Raw genomic sequence first — 17286 nt, 5'->3', positions numbered from 1 at the left:
AAAGACTTATAGACAAACACATTTTGTTCAAGTTTGGTAAAGATTGGACATAGAGCGCACATAAAGGACTCTAAAAGGACTCTTGCAATTGGTCTGCTGATGCGTCAAGTGTAGTGTGCTGTGTGTTTTGTGCTTGTCACCTTCCGCTTTCAGCCTCCACCGCTGACTAGCCTTCTGGTGAAAAATGAGCCGAGTGCGTAAGTCTTCCCTGCCAGTACATAGCCTCTCTGCAGACAGGCCCTTTTGCAGTGCCTCCGAGTTGGCGCCACACGGTAACTGAGCACCTTGCGGCCTCAGGCAGAACTGCAGGGGACTCGGAGGAGGTCTGCCCCCAGACATGTGGCATGCCAGGCCCACCGGTGTGTGGACACGCCCTGATGCCTATGAACAGACCCCCAGCTATGGGACAAATAGCTCCTTTGTTCCAAGGATAGGGTTTTAACTCGGAACTAAGGGTGAGGTAACCCCGAAAGAAACCTAGAAAGTTGAAGACAGAGGTGCTGGGCCATTGGCACTCTCTTAACGAACCACAGCACCATGCAATGTCGCTATGTCTACACGCGAACGACAAGAAGAAGAAGAAGACTCTTATACTACTAATGATTATTAGTATTTAGGTCCTTTTAGGTCCAAAGAGCTGAACGTTTTTCGGTAATTCAAGGGCCATTATTCCGAAGTGCCTGGGCCGATTCGGCTAGTTATCGAACTTAGCTGAGGACTTATTGGCAAACATATTTTGTTCAAGTTTGGTGAAGATCGAATGAGAAATGTTCGAATTAGAGTGCGGACACAAGGTTTGTGACAGACAGACAGACAGACACAAACACACACACACACACACACACACACACACGCAGGAGTAAATCAATATGTCTCCCACACCACAGAGTGGTAGGAGACATAACTAAGTACAAAATGGGCCATAATTTCACAAAATAAAAGCAAGAGTTATGGGACCTTTCACAGTTGGTATTACCATGGCAAAGAAGTGTGTGAAGTTTCATTTAGTAGTGAAGTGCAGTAAATGAGATATTTACTCGCAGACAGTCTAAAACAACTGAAAACAATGATCAAGTACAAAGGGGCATAATTTCACCTTAATGAAAGAAAGAGTTATGTGACCTATGTGATTCAGTTGGTATCACCATGGTTTAGAAGTACGCGAATCTTTCTACACTTGTGATGTGAAGTTACTGAGATACAATCGCAAAGAGAACTTCGTTGAGAAATGGCTAAGTACAAATGTGGTATAATTTCATAAAAATGATAGAAAAAGTTATGAATTCCATGCCATTCAGTTTGTATAATCATGGAAAAGTCATTATACAGTTTTATTCAGTTGTAATGAGTAGTTACTGAGATATAAGCTTGCTCAGTATCGGTAACATGGTGTCTACAAACTTCGCCGACGCCTACATTGGAAATATCGCATTAGCTCTGGTGATTTTCGTAACGGTGAGTTAAAAGTAACAAGCACATTAAATAAACTGGAATCTCTGCGAACAAAGAAAGTTTCACCCTTAAAAAAGATATTGTCTGCCTGCAAAGTATAAGTATTTTTTCAACTCGGGTGTCAGTTTGATCAAACATTTCATTCTTTACTTAAATTATTCAGCTAAAACTGCGTACATTTGTTTGTAAAAGTTTAATTCCAATTTCACAGACTGTCAAGTAAGGTTTTCATATTTAAAGCACACGCTTACCTTCGACTGTGACAGTACACGTTGTACAACTGTCTTCAAAGACACATTTGTATATACCGGCATCTGTGGTGTTAACATCTTCAACAATCAGTCGGTGTAAATACTTGTCCACGCACTTCCTTCGACGAATCTCTGAGTAAATTTCTTCATTATCTTTTAACCATATTACTTGAACATCTGGTTTTGAAACGGCACATTCCAAGAACATGTTTTCATTTTCTTTGACAGTAAGGTCCTGTAAAGGTTGACTAATGACTGAAATAGAAACATTTTATAATCTAAGTGGGATATATGCTACATGTTAAAATCACATGCATTTCCACAAAAAGGAATATTGGCAGTATTGGCCGGTGGCGGAATGTCAAAGTGTAAAGGTCAAATGGCCCGTGAATTTATAATGAAACAATCGAGGCCAAAAGAAGTTAATACATTTTAGAAAGAATATTGCATAGCCTGCATGAAAACTAATGTCCTAAGTGTCAAAAGTGTTCGTATTTATATTTTGCTAACAAGTGTTAGTCATAGAGGTGGTTATACTTGCTTCTAAAACATTTGGGGACAGGGCAAAGTACACATCTACCAGTTTTTCACTGTCTCATTTCAATGGACTGTCAGTATCAGTAAATGTGTGTATATGTCAAAAGATGTAAGCTCTAAGGAGCTCATCAGAAAGGAGTCAAAGTCAAACCTTATATTTAATACCAAAGCAAATATCAAACATGGTATGTTTGAAGTTTATTGTTATTGTTTATGATATTTACTTCAAAAAACCTTGTTTACTTTCTTGAGTTGAAAATATCTAAGCATTATTAGTCAGTGATGATAATTAATTTCAATGTATGTAATTCAGGTAAAGTCAGCAATGCAGCTCTAATCCAAACACAAGGTCAAATATGTGTGAAGAATTCCAAAAACAGTTTTCTGGCAATATAATTTCATTTTTCAGAATACTTTCTGTCGTTAGTTGTAACAGATAGTAATATTCATTTTAATGTACATATGTCCAGCAATTTCAGACATTTTTGAACAAAGATATAAAGTAAAACAGATCTTTTAAAATTGTACAAGAAAATGAGCATCAATTATCAGAGCTGACCTTGACTTTTTATGCAGGATATATTCTTTCTAAGAATAAACCGCTTTTGGCTTCAGTTGGGCTCTCGGACTGTAAAACACATAGAGGATATTTAAGTATGTTTCTGTATTTAAGGATGACACAAACTACCGAACTTTGATTTAGTAATATCTTTACATTTGCGATGATCTTTGTAATTACTTTTGCGGGGAAAATTTAATGAAATTCATCCGGGGCAATTGTCTTAAATTTAAGGGAACATGTTTCCATTTTTAATTTGCAGTATTATCAAATAACGGATGTTAAAACCTGACTTTACTGAATTCGTTTCAAATTGTATAAAATAAAATATTCCGCGAGAGGCACCAAGTAAAAAACGATTTTGTTCATATGTAGGGAGATGAAAATAAAACCATTTTCATGATAACGTTTTTTTCTGTTGTTTTTTTTTTGTTTTACATATACTTTATAAATTATATACTCAAATGGTTGAAAACGCCATCTGATTTAAAACGAGAGACATTGGTAGCATTTTCAGCATCAATGTACATGTTTTTTACTGTGCGAGTATTGCAAGTTCCTAACATATCTGAGATATAAGTGTCATTCTATTTTTCTAGCGTCTAGATTCGAAAGTGATACAGATGTCAATAAGTGTCTCTTTGCGAATGTTAAGTACCATGTACATGTATTAAATCCGTACAAAATGTTATGGTAAATTTTTGTATTTTAACTTTTACAAATCATTTGGGAAAACGTTTACTTCACTATTCATATGATTCTTTTTCTCTCCTTACATAATTCACTGCCAAAAGATATCTAAAGTGTTCAAGAAAACCAGTGAAAATGTAACAGCGTTTCAAAATTTCAACTTTGAAAATATGTCACTGCAAAGAAAAATATATACAAGGAAATGTGCATTTATTGACAACAATAATTGCCAATAATACATTAGAAAGTATACAATAAATATTTTTATCAGATCGTAATACATTTATAAAAGATCGGGTAATTCTAAATGATGTAAAACGTAAGATCTAGAGGTGTCGTGTTGGTCACGTTACTATTCTTCAGTAGTTTCTAATTAATACATGTTATCGCATTTAGACGAAATAATTAAGTGATGCAAACGAATATGATCTATATAAATCATTACTTAAGTAACAAAGTTAATTATACCTGAATGATCGCTCCTCAATATTCCACTTTCTTCGTCTTTGATGTTTCGAAGTTCATCCCATTCAACTGTGACCGATGGACATTTTTGTATTGATCCAGCCAGAACGTCTAATGTCGCATTGTCTTCGGAATTTGCTTTCCACTTCAGGAGCATTTGAAATATCTTCATGGCAATCTGAGAATTCTCTTCCATGATATGGTCTATTTCAACTTGTTTTATGCCAAGTTCAATTCCTAACAATTGCCAGCCTTTACCGATTGCTGCTTGTGCCAATTGACTAAGATCTTTCTCCGTTAAGATCTTTTTGGGATATACAGTTGCAATGTTTTCGTCTTGAAACCATTCTGCCTTTGCTTCACTACTACTAGCTTCCTTGTGGGTATAATTGTCTGGACAGAACACGGAATTTTTCTCTTGAAGGAGACAAATATCCCTTATTTGATGACTACCATGTAGGTGGTGAATTTTGTGGTTACACCTGTATTTTTGCGAAAACGGCTTGGCATTGTCACCCATCTGTGATTTTAATTTTCTGAATTCATGAGTAACAATGGCTTCTATGAAACGCCTAAATCCATCAGGTACTTGATTTCCAATCGTGGTTTTACACAGACTCACTACCCGTAATTCTATGCCAGAATATCTTAGTTCTGCTATGCCTGCAAGACTTTCTTGGAGTTTAAAAACAGCAAGATTTTTAAACAACATCTGTTTGTTTCCAAACTTTAGGATAGCCCATTTTCCAAGTGCCGCACTTATCAGTCTGTGGAAAAGCATTTGTACAATTGATGTCTGTTCAAAATGCATAAAGTATCGAACCATTGTTCGCGGCTTTTCTCTAAGAAAATCTTCCATTACATCCATCAAGCATTTGTCTTTAAGAAGACTTGGAACAATGTACCAGTCTTGCTCTTTATAAGTTCCTCTTGCCATGTCATACTCTACTACCTGTGATATTATGAAATGCTTCTTGAGATAACCTAGAAGGACCATCTTGTGTTTCATGAAGTCTTCGTTATTATGACTCCAAACCTTGTTTATCAACTCATCCGTTAGCTTAGCCTCATCTCTCAGGCAACACCATAAATGACGTATGGAAATGTCGTTTAGGCGAAATCGCTCGGGCGTGATGATACATTTGAACGCATCTACTAGAAAGCCAGGGTCTAGGACGACATGCTCTGACATCGGTTTTTCGTCAAAATAGAATAATGTTCCTTTCTCATGATGATATTGTAGAAAAAGTTTCACTTGTTGCTCCTCTTTCAAGGGATACTCATTATTGGCATCAATTTTAATAACGTCCTGGAAAGTAATAACATTTTTGTGCCTGTGTTGGTTTAATGTATTTTCGAGTTGTATCCACCGAGCAGGGATTTCTACAGTTTGCACCAGTTCACTGCCTTTCTGTATTAGATACTGAAGAAGATTTGGTATCTCAGTGTCACACAAATCGTGATTATCCACAGCAAAGTCTTGAGGTTGAATATGGTCAATCATGTCTGTGTCCTCGAAAATACTTCTTATCTGGTCGAAGTACTGTTTCGATTCCTCGTTGCCTTGAATTTTATCTTTATGTGTCCCAACAATAATAACTGGAGGTCCAGGTCCAACAAATGCATGAATTGATTCAATCCAAAACTTTATGAAATATTCCATGTCTTTTTCGCCGCTTTCGGTGGGAAATTCATTATCAATCACAATCTTATCAAGAGGAGATGATAAATCAACTACAAGAAGATACAAAGCTTTTCTGCTGTGAAACAAAGTATGCGTTGCATAAAAGATGTACTGGCCACCAAAGTCCCACATGTCAAAGGACAGTTCTACATCATCTTTTTCTTGGTCAACTCCACTAGAAAATGTTTGATAATCTTCGCTTGAAATAGAAGGAAGTTGTGTTGTGTTTATAACCGGTTTTTGCACATTCAAGGACACAGGTCTATCATCAGTAGGCTCTTGAGATGTTGTTGGAAACTGAGTTTGCCATAGTGAAAATGTATGGTCTTCTGCGGTTGCTGAAACGGTATGACTGTTCTGTGTGTTCGCAGTTGCTGTACGTTCAACTTTTTCACTCAATTTCTGAGTATCAAAAGAGCGTGCAACTGCAGCTATTCTACCAAAAAAGTCCTTGTTTTCATCTTCCACTAATTTCAATCGTCCCTCTTTCATCTTTCTACATCTAAACCTTCTGATTTCTATGCCATTTGTAGATATAACCCCATCACAGTTTTGACCTATCAAGCGCCGTGTTAATGATGTTTTGCCTTGGGAGAAGTTTCCAATAATATTTACTCGTACACTGCTTTCTCTCTCCATCCCAGTTCTAATCGCCTTTTTATAAAGGTACATTTTCAGGGGGTCATAGTTGAATTCGTCCGGAGCTAAACATGGTAATCATAAAGCCAGATAAGCATAAAACATGTCTGAATATAGATGTGTTATAATAACTGTGAACATATACATTTATTGCAAACATCTTTCTCACCATTAGAGCAATTTTAGATTAACTTTATGTGTCTCAGAATATTTTATATGTCTTATACAAAATAATAAAACTCACATTCAGGTACTCAAAGCAGAAACTTTAAGTGAGAAAGTATGACACCTTAATATTTTCCGACCCTGTGAGTTCAAGGAGTACATTCAATGTTTATTTCATTACCTCTCTTATACGGGTTCAATCAACCTAGTCTACTATTGATTTGCTTGGTTACGTTCTATGTAGTCCAAATCTATGACGCTACTCACCTCCCCTGACATTTCGTCTACAGAGTTTGTTTGTTTGTATGTAAGTTTATTTACAGTCGCCAACGGTAACCAATAAGGACGACTCCTCCAGAAGACTGTTAGTAATGTTAGTGGGAAGAAAGTGCAAGATACAGAAGACGCTCCAATTCCAGAAGTTTCCCTGGTTCTTTAACTTGCCATGTGTAAAGCACCCATACACGTGACTTTTATCCAAATGTTAGTATTTTTTATTTAGAGGAGTGGGGCTGGAACTCACAACACCTGGTTTCGTAGTCAGAGAGCGTCGTTACAACTGGACCACTTCGTCCGCTCTATCCACAGACTAACAAGCAACGGCCATTAAAAATTGGCATAATTTATAAACTTCAGTGTTTCAGACTTAATCGCTAGCACAATGATAATTTAATACCAGAAACAAACAGATTTCTGAACAGGACATTTATTCATGTGCTTGATTTTGTGTAATAAGCGATATGTCATTTTCAAAGCGTCATGAATTAATTCAATCCAAAACTTAATGAAATATTCCATTTTTTTCATTTAGTGAAAATGCATGGTCTTCTGCGGTTGCTGAAACAGTATGACTGTTCTGTGTGTTCGCAGGTGCTGTACGTTCAACTTTTTCACTCAATATCTCAGTATCAAAAGAACGTGCAATAGTTACTGCGGATATTCTACCAAAAAGTCCTTGTTTTCATCATCCATTGATTTAAATCGTCCCCATTTCATCTTTTCGCACATAAAGCTTCTGATTTCTATGTCATTTGTAGATATAACCCCATCACAGTTTTGACCTATCAAGCGCCGTGTTAATGATATTTTGCCTTGGGAGAAGTTTCCTATAATATTTATTCGCATACTGCTCTTTCTCTTCATTCCAGTTCTAATGGCCTTTTATTAAGAAGGGGCCATAGTTGAATTCGTCCGGAGCTAAAGATGATGATCATGAAATGGACACACTGATTACGTCGCAAAACCAATATGAAGCCAGATAAGCATAAAATATGTCTGCACATAGATGTGTTACAATAACTGTAAACATATACAATTATTGCAAACATCTTTGCCACCATTAGACCAACTGTAACTTTTTTTTATGAGAAAACTTTATATGTCTTAAACAAAAATAATGAAATTGGCATTCAGGTATTCAGAGTAGAAACTTTAAGTGAAAAAGTATTACACCTTAATATTTTCCGACCCTGTTGGTTCATGGAGTTCATTCAATGTTTATTGCATTACCTCTCATAAACGGGTTCAATCAACCAAGTCTGCTGTTAATTTGCTTGGTTGCGGTCTATGTAGTCCCATTCTATGACCATATTTACCTCCCTTGACGTTTCGTCTACATAGTTTGTTTGTAAGTATGTAAGCTTATTTATAGTCGCCTCCGGTAAACAGTATGGGCGACTCTTCCAGAAGACTGTTAGTAATGTTAGTGGAAAGACAGTGCAAAATACTGGAAACACTCCAATTCCAGAAGTTTCCCTGGTATTTAACGTACCATGTGTAAAACACCCATACAAGTGACTCTTACCCAAATGTTAGTTATCTTTATTTGGAGGAGTGGGGGCTGGAACTCAAGACACCTGGTTTAGAGTCAGACAGTGTTACCACTGGACCGCTCTATCCACAGAGTAACAAGCAACGGCTGATAAATATTGGCGTCATTGAAAATTTTTAGTGTTTCCGACTTGATTGCTAGCACAATGGTGATTTAATGTCGGAAAGAAACGAATTTCTGAATAGGGAATAGGACATTCTCGTGCTCGTTTTTGTATCATACGCGATATGTCAAGTCATATGCGTTTCGATCTATGCGTCTAAGAGATCTTACAATTTTTTTATCTTATAAATTGTATTAAAAAAGTCAAATAATTCCAAAAGTTCACAATCTAAAGTAGTCTTCAGTCATGACACAACATATATCCTTTAAATTGCTTTATTTAGATCAATATAATGGACAGGTAGCTTGTTGTTACAGATATTGTTCGCTTTTCAAATATTTGTGTCCTAAACCTAAAAAACTATTTAATTTTACGCCCTTGGAGATTTTCTTTTTCCACCTACAGACAGTTGGAGAGGCAGGTGAATTATTGTCCTAGTTCGTAGTAGAATTGCTTCACTGTGCAATTAGATGGATTTCTAGTCGTGATCATTTTATTTATAGGATCTTCCAACATCTTATAACGTGGAACAATGTCAAAATTTAGACATTATAGAACATAAACATATATCTTTTGTCATACATTCACAACTTTGCTAATCCTACCAACGGCATAAAATCGAATATTCGTTCTATTTAATGTAATTAAAACCAAACATTTTTGACTACCCTCACTACCAAAGCAAGTCAGAAGATTATTTCAAAACGATGAAAAATCACATTAATTTAAGTAAAGGAATTTCGTTGTGAAGAAACAGCAGCGGTATGTCCTTTTTTCAAATATTCCAGTCTAAAGGATGTGTTGACTTTGACTTTTGACCTTATGATCGAACGAAAGGGCCTCATCAGACCATTACCTAGAATTACCTAGAATACTCTTTCCTTTGGAAGGTTATAACTTTGTTTATGGAAATTATTTATCACGAAATATGATAGATACGACACAGTTAAAAAACAGTATATCGAGGGGTGAATGCGACACAGTGCTAAGTGACCTTTTTTGAAAAAATCACTTTTTTTCATATATCAACTGTTCATGACCTTGCCCATGTCCTGTAAAAATATCAAGATTATAGCAAGTCATTAAATGAATTTATAACAAAATGGTCAAAAAGTGCTAAGTGAAAATGATATAACATTTGAATGCGACACAATGCTAAGTGCCTTACGTCACTTGGCACTTTTTCGCACCGAACTATATCAAGTTTGCACTTGTACCAAGTGACAAATATTTTTAAATAATTGTGCCATTTAGTTGGTTTCTTTTAAGTATGATATCATTATCAGTATCTGGTATAAAGGATTATTATTATTTTTGACAAACAGTTGATTTTTGTTCTTCTTTTTTTTCACTTGTTACTTTTCACAGTAAATATCGTGGCTGTAAACCAAGTATTGTTTACTGTGAAAAAGTGCTAAGTGACAGAATGCATTTAAAGTTCTTCAGATGAAATTGTCTGATTTTTTTTTTATTTCAAACATTTGTCCCAAGATTTTTTATCTAAATGAGGACAGGGAAAAGTATATATTAGTGAAATATGATTATTTGAACTAAAAAAGTATTTCTATATGTACAACTGCACTAGTTCTGACTAACGTGTTGTAAATCTTGCCTCTTGGGTCAGATGTACAAATGAAACACCCCCTGATCCAAGCAGTATACTCGGTTGCAACAGCTTAGGGAGAACCTGATCCCACGAAGCCTGCCAAATACAATGACCTTATTCTTATTCCAGCAGCATGTCATGTGTTTATGTGCTGCTACCACACAAAACAAAAAGTACATAAGTACTTTGTAATATTTATTGATATACTAAGAACAATTGTAATTTAGCACATAACTAATATGTGGAAACTGACAAATCATCATAAATTATTTTGTTTTCCTTTTGTAAATTAATTATTCATATTATATACAAATTAGGTCTGCAATAAACCTTACAAAAGTACCATTTATTCATAAAATACGGGTGTATTTCGGTTATGATAATTTCCAGCACGGTTGCCGAATTTCAATCTCTTATAAAATTGTTTTGAGTGAACCTATTTTATTTTACTTTCATGTGCTAATTATTTATTATATATATATGATTGAATTATATCAAAAAACCTTCAAAAATACCTCTAATTAAAAAGATACAGGACTGGTGTATTCCAGTTATGGAAAGTGTATTTCAGTTTTTAGGTGGATTCCGGTTTATTGTGTGACCGATCAGCAAGTTATGACTGTTTGTACAATTGTACAGTTCTTGTTTAATGTGAATCACAGTTTTACTGTTACAGTAGCATTTTCATAGTATATGATTAAATCACAAGAATATACGAATAAGTTCATCTTGGCCTGGAATTTAGATTCATTGCTCATCTTTTGTCATTTCATAGTTTACTTAAACCTTGTCAGGTGTCTTTTGAAATACCTTAGCCACATTTTCTGTATTCTCCAGTAACAGTGAATGAATGCATATATCGGAACTTCTGGTGATTACTGCTCTGGATAAGAAAAACATAGGTTTTTTTTAGGAAAATCTGCATACTTTTTAAGTATTCATAAATTTACTCATATATTGTTATGAGTTATTACAAACAGTACAGTATTTAATATTAATATTATAATACAACTTTTACACAGTCATTACAGTAACTGCTATAATGATGAAACTGTGGAGATTAGGAACACATGTATCTTATCTTATTGATGGTTAACTGTCATGTATAATTGTGGTGATATCTGGAGAATTTCAAAGAACATGTAATGAAATCTTTGGAATCAAAGTTAAATGATCTTGAAAAGGTTCAGTGTCACCTTAAGTGACTGTTGATTAATGCCAGCATGTCACAGAAAAGATTTACACATATCGTATATACAAGACGAACAACGTTCAGTTAATGGATATCACTGTACTAGTAACAGACTTGTACTATGTAAAACAAAAGCGCAACGCATGAGAAACTGACAAAACGTTCTTGTCAGTTATCGTCCGTTGAACATACATTACATCCGTTGAATCATCCGGTAGTAGTCCGGCCATGAATCGGGTCCACTGGACAAGAACGAATGCAAACCTGACAAGAACGGATGCGAACCGGTCAAGTTCAGAATAGGGAATGCAGAAGTAACAAACAAAACGCATATCAGCGCATTGCTACCGTACATCTAACGGACAACTTTGTCTAGTGGTGTACGTTCTAAATTTTGAACATGCTCAAAACCTTCCACCGGATGGAACGAATTTCGCAGAACAAGGAGTGCAGGTGCCGCATCAGAAACGGAAAAGAAACGCATGCGAATGGACACAAACAGATTGAAAATTTTGTTATACGTTAAACGTCCGTTAACGCTATACGGTGTAGTATAACTGAGACTTTAACTCTTACATTATTTAGTCAGGTTAAGTTATTTAATTATACTGTTTTGAGAGGCTTGATCTTGAAACAAGCTTTCCAACTTATATGTATATTTCTCAATAATTAAAGTATTGAAGCATCATTGGGCAAAACATAAATTGAAACACTGTCTACTCAACATTTATCTAAGTACAGAATAGGAAAATGCATGATGATTTAAACTTTATTTATTGTAAACAGTTTTTATGCCCCCGAAGGGAGGCATATAGTTTTTGAACCGTCTGTCCGTCTGTCGGTCCGTCGGTCTGCGGGCCTGTCAGTCTGTCAGTCCGTCCGCAATTTTCGTGTCCGGTCCATATCTTTGTCATCGATGGATGGATTTTCAAATAACTTGGCATGAATGTGTACCACAGTAAGACGACGTGTCGCGCGCAAGACCCAGGTCCGTAGCTCAAAGGTCAAGGTCACACTTAGACATTAAAGGATAGTGCATTGATGGGCGTGTCCGGTCCATATCTTTGTCATCGATGGATGGATTTTCAAATAACTTGGCATGAATGTGAACCACAGTAAGATGACGTGTCGCGCGCAAGACCCAGGTCCGTAGCTCAAAGGTCAAGGTCACACTTAGACGTTAAAGATTAGTGCATTGATGGGCGTGTCCGGACCATATCTTTGTCATGGATGGATGGATTTTCAAATAACTTGGCATGAATGTGTACCACAGTAAGACGACGTGTCGCGCGCAAGACCCAGGTCCGTAGCTCAAAGGTCAAGGTCACACTTAGACGTTAAAGATTAGTGCATTGATGGGCGTGTCCGGACCATATCTTTGTCATCGATGGATGGATTTTCAAATAACTTGGCATGAATGTGTACCACAGTAAGACGACGTGTCGCGCGCAAGACCCAGGTCCGTAGCTCAAAGGTCAAGGTCACACTTAGACAATAAAGGATAGTGCATTGATGGGCGTGTCCGGTCCATATCTTTGTCATTGATGGATGGATTTTCAAATAACTTGGCATGAATGTGTACCACAGTAGGATGACGTGTCGCACGCAAGACCCAGGTCCATAGCTCAAAAGTCAAGGTCACACTTAGACATTAAAGGTCATTTTTCATGATTGTGCATTGATGGACGTGTCCGGTCCATATCATTGTCATTCATGCATGAATTTTAAAATAACTACGCATGAATGTGTGACACAGTAAGACGACGTGTCGTGCGCAAGACCCAGCTCCGTAGGTCAAAGGTCAGTAGTTATATATATAGCGCTTCTGGCGCAGTTTAACCTAATTTAACATTTAACCCTTGACCTAAACCGACCAATGCTGACCAATTTCAACAAATTTAAAACAAATTTTAACAAATTATTGTTAAAACCTGTAGTAAAATATGATTAAACACTTCCACCAAATATTTGCCAAAATCCTCCCAAGTGGCAGCAATGTGGCAGCCCGCTCCCCAACTTGAAAAAATTTTTTGGGCAAAAACTTTGGGGCAAACAAAAATTAAACCAAAATCAAAAGCCTGCCATTTTTCTCCCAAAGTGGCACAATGTGGCAGTCCCCCCAACTTGAAAAAAATTTTTTGGCAAATTTTTTGGGCAGATTTTTTTTATTGATAAAATGTAACTTTTTTTGATTTTTAAATTTAAATTTTTTTAAGTAAATTTTTAAAGGTACACATAGAAATTTTAAATGAATTTTTTTAAAAATTTTTTTTTAATTAAGCTTTTAAAATTCAAAAGTTTCCCTTATTTTCCGGCACGTCCCCGGTATAGATTCATCCCAAATGTAGAATCAAAATTTGTAACATCCTTCAAAAGTAAAAAATTTTATTCTGTAGATGTTGAATCGTCAAAAGGGAATGAATGCCCAAACATTGCCCTTTGTTAAATAAATTTTTATTTTTTTCTTATAATAAAGATTTTAACTGATCATGAAAAGTCCTCAGCTCCTCAGCTGCTATATTTATTTATATTACTGCAAAATTTTAAACCAAAAAAATAGATCATATAATACCATCCCGAAACCAAATCATTCCACCACCTAAATAAAAGGATTTTTTGGGTTTTTTAAATTTCGGGTTTATCGGCCCCACCTAGGGGCCTGGCCCCCGTTAATAAAATCTTAAAAACTATTAAAAAAAGGCCTTTTTCGGGCTAAAAAACACCCCCTTCAAATCAAAATCTAGTACATCTATTTTTTTATTTTTGGTTTTTGGGGTTTAAAAAAATTTTTTATAATCTACGATAATTCCGGCCCTTAAATTGAAATATATTTAAATACCCCCGACCGCCCAGATTTTCAAAAGTTGAATTACCCAAAGAAACCATGAGGGTTTAAAAAATACTTTTTCATTTTTACGTAATCTTAAAAACTTTTATTAAAAATTCAAAGAGAAAACACTTCATTTTTTAAATTTTTTTCTAGTTTTTTCTTCTATTTTCCTGCTTTTTTTTTTAAGTTTAAGAATTTTTTCCCAGCAAAAACATCAACCCCGTTTTTTTTTGTGGCAACTTCAAACCAGATAAATTGTAAACAACCAACCTTTTTTTTCTAGCTAATTGGTTTTTTGTTTTAAGAAAACTTTTTTTAAACTTTTGAAATTTTTCTTGGGTTTTAGTGGTAATTTCTTCGACTTTAAGCGGTTTTTGTTTTTAGAAATTGCATTTAATTATTTGGGTATTAGCAGTGATTGTTTTCTCCTTTTTTACGATTTTTTCAACTACAGAGTCCAAATCTTTTGGGTTTTTTTTTTAATTTTTTTCCATTAATTTTTTTAATTATTTTAAATTGCTTTTTTCTTGTTTAGCTGATATTTAAAACAAAAGATTTTCCCCAAAATCATTTGTTATTTTTTTAATTTGATCTTTAAATTCTTTAAATATCTTCTTTGTAATTTTTTGAAATTTATTATTTAAACTCTCCCTTTTTTTAAATTGTGACGGGGGTCAAAAAATACAAACCAAATTTTCGAATTTTTTTTTTTTAAAAGTCATCTTTTTTAAAATTTAAATTTTCCCTTTTTTTAAGGTTATCTAATGTTTGTATCATAAATCATCCCCTTTCTTTGTAAAGCTGTTTTTTCCCAGTTCAGATTTATTTTCCCTGAAATTTTTTATTTGAAAATGTATCGAGAAAAAATCTTGTTTCCCCCCCTTTTTGCCTTTTCAGTATTTAGTTTATTTTTTTTCTTTTCTGATTTCTAACTAAATACATATTTTGTAATTTTTTTCCTCAGCTTAATCCTTGTTTTTTTAGTTCTTCATTTTTTAATCATACAAACTTTTAATTCTTGAACGGAGTAAAATAAAATTTTTAAAATTTAAAACTCAAAAACTTCTTTTATGTTCCCCCCCAACCCCCCTGCCCAAAAATAAAGTTTTTCTCTTCAAGTTTTTTAATAAAATCAGCATAGTTTTCCCATTTCTTCTTCAATTTTACCTTGTAATTTGATTAATTAAAAATGAATTTTTTTTTAAAAAACTTTTTTTAAATTCTTCAAAAATTCTTTATTCTATTTCCCCCTAGTGTTTTTTTATATTTTTGTGCCCTTCAAGTTTATAGTCATCTATTACACTTTGAATTTTTTTTATACCCCAAACCGCTTGAAACTGAAATCTTTTGGGTTTATCGGGATTTCCTGGGGTTGATTATTTCATTACCTCCCATATCTAATCTCAATTCATTGTGTTATCAATTCCCTTTTTGGTGAAGAAAACGTTTCCCTTTTTCCCCCAAGGGCTTTTTGGAAATTTTTTTTTAATTTAGCATAATTCACTTAAATCAATATAAAAAAATTTAACTTTACTTAAACTGTCGGGTTGTTTAATTTGTTTTACATCATTAAAAACCCCATTTTTAAAATTTTTATATTTCCATAAATTTTTTTTTCTTAAAAACTTCCTTGGTTTGCCCAATATATAAAAAAATAAATATTTTTGTTTTGTTGCATTAGCAAAAAAATCACAAATTTTAATTTTTTTTCACACAAATCCTTTTATTTTCCTTTTTTACCGGGACTTTAAAATAAAATATAAGGTAACGGGTTTAATGCGAATATCTTTTGGTGTTTTTAATTTAAAAATTTGATTTAAATAAATAACACAACAGTTTTTGTGACGTCCTTGAATAAAGTATTTTGTTTTTTCTTTTTTGGAACCCTTTTTTTATCTTCCCATAAAAAATTTCATAAAATATTACTTTTTTTTTTTTTCGATTCAAGATTTTCACAAGGTTAAATTTTGGGTTTGGGGAAATCAGCTAAAATTTTCAATTTTTCATTTGGATCTAATTTAACCTTTTTTGAAATTTTTCTTTTTTAAGGGTTTTTAAATTTAAAATTTCTTGATATTTTAAGATTGTTCAAATTTTTTTAAAGCATAAAAAATTAAATTTAAATCATAAATATAAGGGGTTTTTTCGAAGTATAGGGAAATTAAATGTATTTTTTTTTCCCAAAACCCCAGAAATCCACATTTAACATTCAAAACTTTAAAATCTGGCATAAAAGGATAAAATTTTTTAAAAAGTTATTAAATTTTAATCATTTTTTGTATCATAATTTGGGAAATTTTTCCATTTATTTTAATTTTTTACAAAAAAATTTTCCCATTATTTTACAATATTTTAACCCAATTTTTTTTTCAAAATTTTACAATTATCTTACATTATTATAAAAAAGCAAAAAAAACTTAAAAAAAAGATAAAAAAGAAAAAAAAAGTGGGGAAAAAAAAATAGAAACATGGGAGAAGAAATAATGGGGAGAAAAAATAAGAAAAGCTAAAAAACCCGGGATATGAAAACTAAAAAATTTAAAAAAACCAAATTACTAAAAAAAATAAAAAGTAAAAAAGAAAAATTATCAAGCCCAGTTAAAATTTTTAAACCGGGAAATTTAAAGGAGCCAATTAGCGTTTTTTTCCCAAAAATTTTGTTGAAAAAAATACAAAAAAAGAACGACAACAAAAATTGACGGGATAAGGGAAAAACCCCACCCCCCTCCGGAACTACAAAAACCATTACAAAGCCAAACAACCATTACAACAAAAACTAACGAAAAAGAGGTTGATAAAAAAATTTAAAGATTTTATAAGGGAAAAAAAAAAATATCCTGAAAATTCATATGGGTTTGGGAAATTTTAAAAGATGATGTGTTTTGAAGAATCAGAAAAAGGAATTGGGAGCCAAGCCCAAAAAGAATTTTACATTTAATTTTAATAAAAATTTAAATTTAGATTTTTTAAAGATAAAAAACAAAAATTATACCCCGAAAGAAGTGTTTGATTTTTTTCATCCCTGAATCAAAAATCCGATAAAAAAATGACTAAAAAGAAGAAAGGGGATATTATAAAACGTGTTTGGAATAAAAAAAAAAATTTGGGGAAATAAAACTGGTGCAAAAAATCCAGAATGAAAAATCCCACAGATCTTGATTTAAAGCAACAGAAAGCAATTAACGCCAAGTCAAAAAATTTTATAAAAATTATGAGCCCAAAATAAACCTAATTCTGGGAACAAAAAAATATACGGGAAAAAGGAATAAAACCCCAACCAAA

General features: G+C 33.6%; 1 protein-coding gene across 1 annotated transcript in view; it reads right to left on the bottom strand.

Annotated features, from left to right (window-relative positions):
• Positions 1–7269, bottom strand: part of LOC123535247 (uncharacterized) — a 54517-nt gene extending 47248 nt beyond the window's left edge. The window contains exons 1-2 of the mRNA XM_053533245.1: positions 3958–7269; positions 1704–1958 (exon numbers count right to left, since the gene is read on the bottom strand). Of these exons, the coding sequence (XP_053389220.1) occupies positions 1704–1958; positions 3958–6310 (2608 nt within the window). The 5' untranslated portion in view covers positions 6311–7269. The remainder of the gene's footprint in view (positions 1–1703; positions 1959–3957) is intronic.
• Positions 7270–17286: the final 10017 nt, after the last annotated feature.

Source organism: Mercenaria mercenaria, unplaced genomic scaffold, assembly GCF_021730395.1.
Source record: "Mercenaria mercenaria strain notata unplaced genomic scaffold, MADL_Memer_1 contig_2164, whole genome shotgun sequence".
Lineage (NCBI taxonomy): Eukaryota > Metazoa > Mollusca > Bivalvia > Venerida > Veneridae > Mercenaria > Mercenaria mercenaria.
Note: the sequence above shows the minus strand (reverse complement) of the source record. Positions and strands in the feature narration are given on the sequence as shown.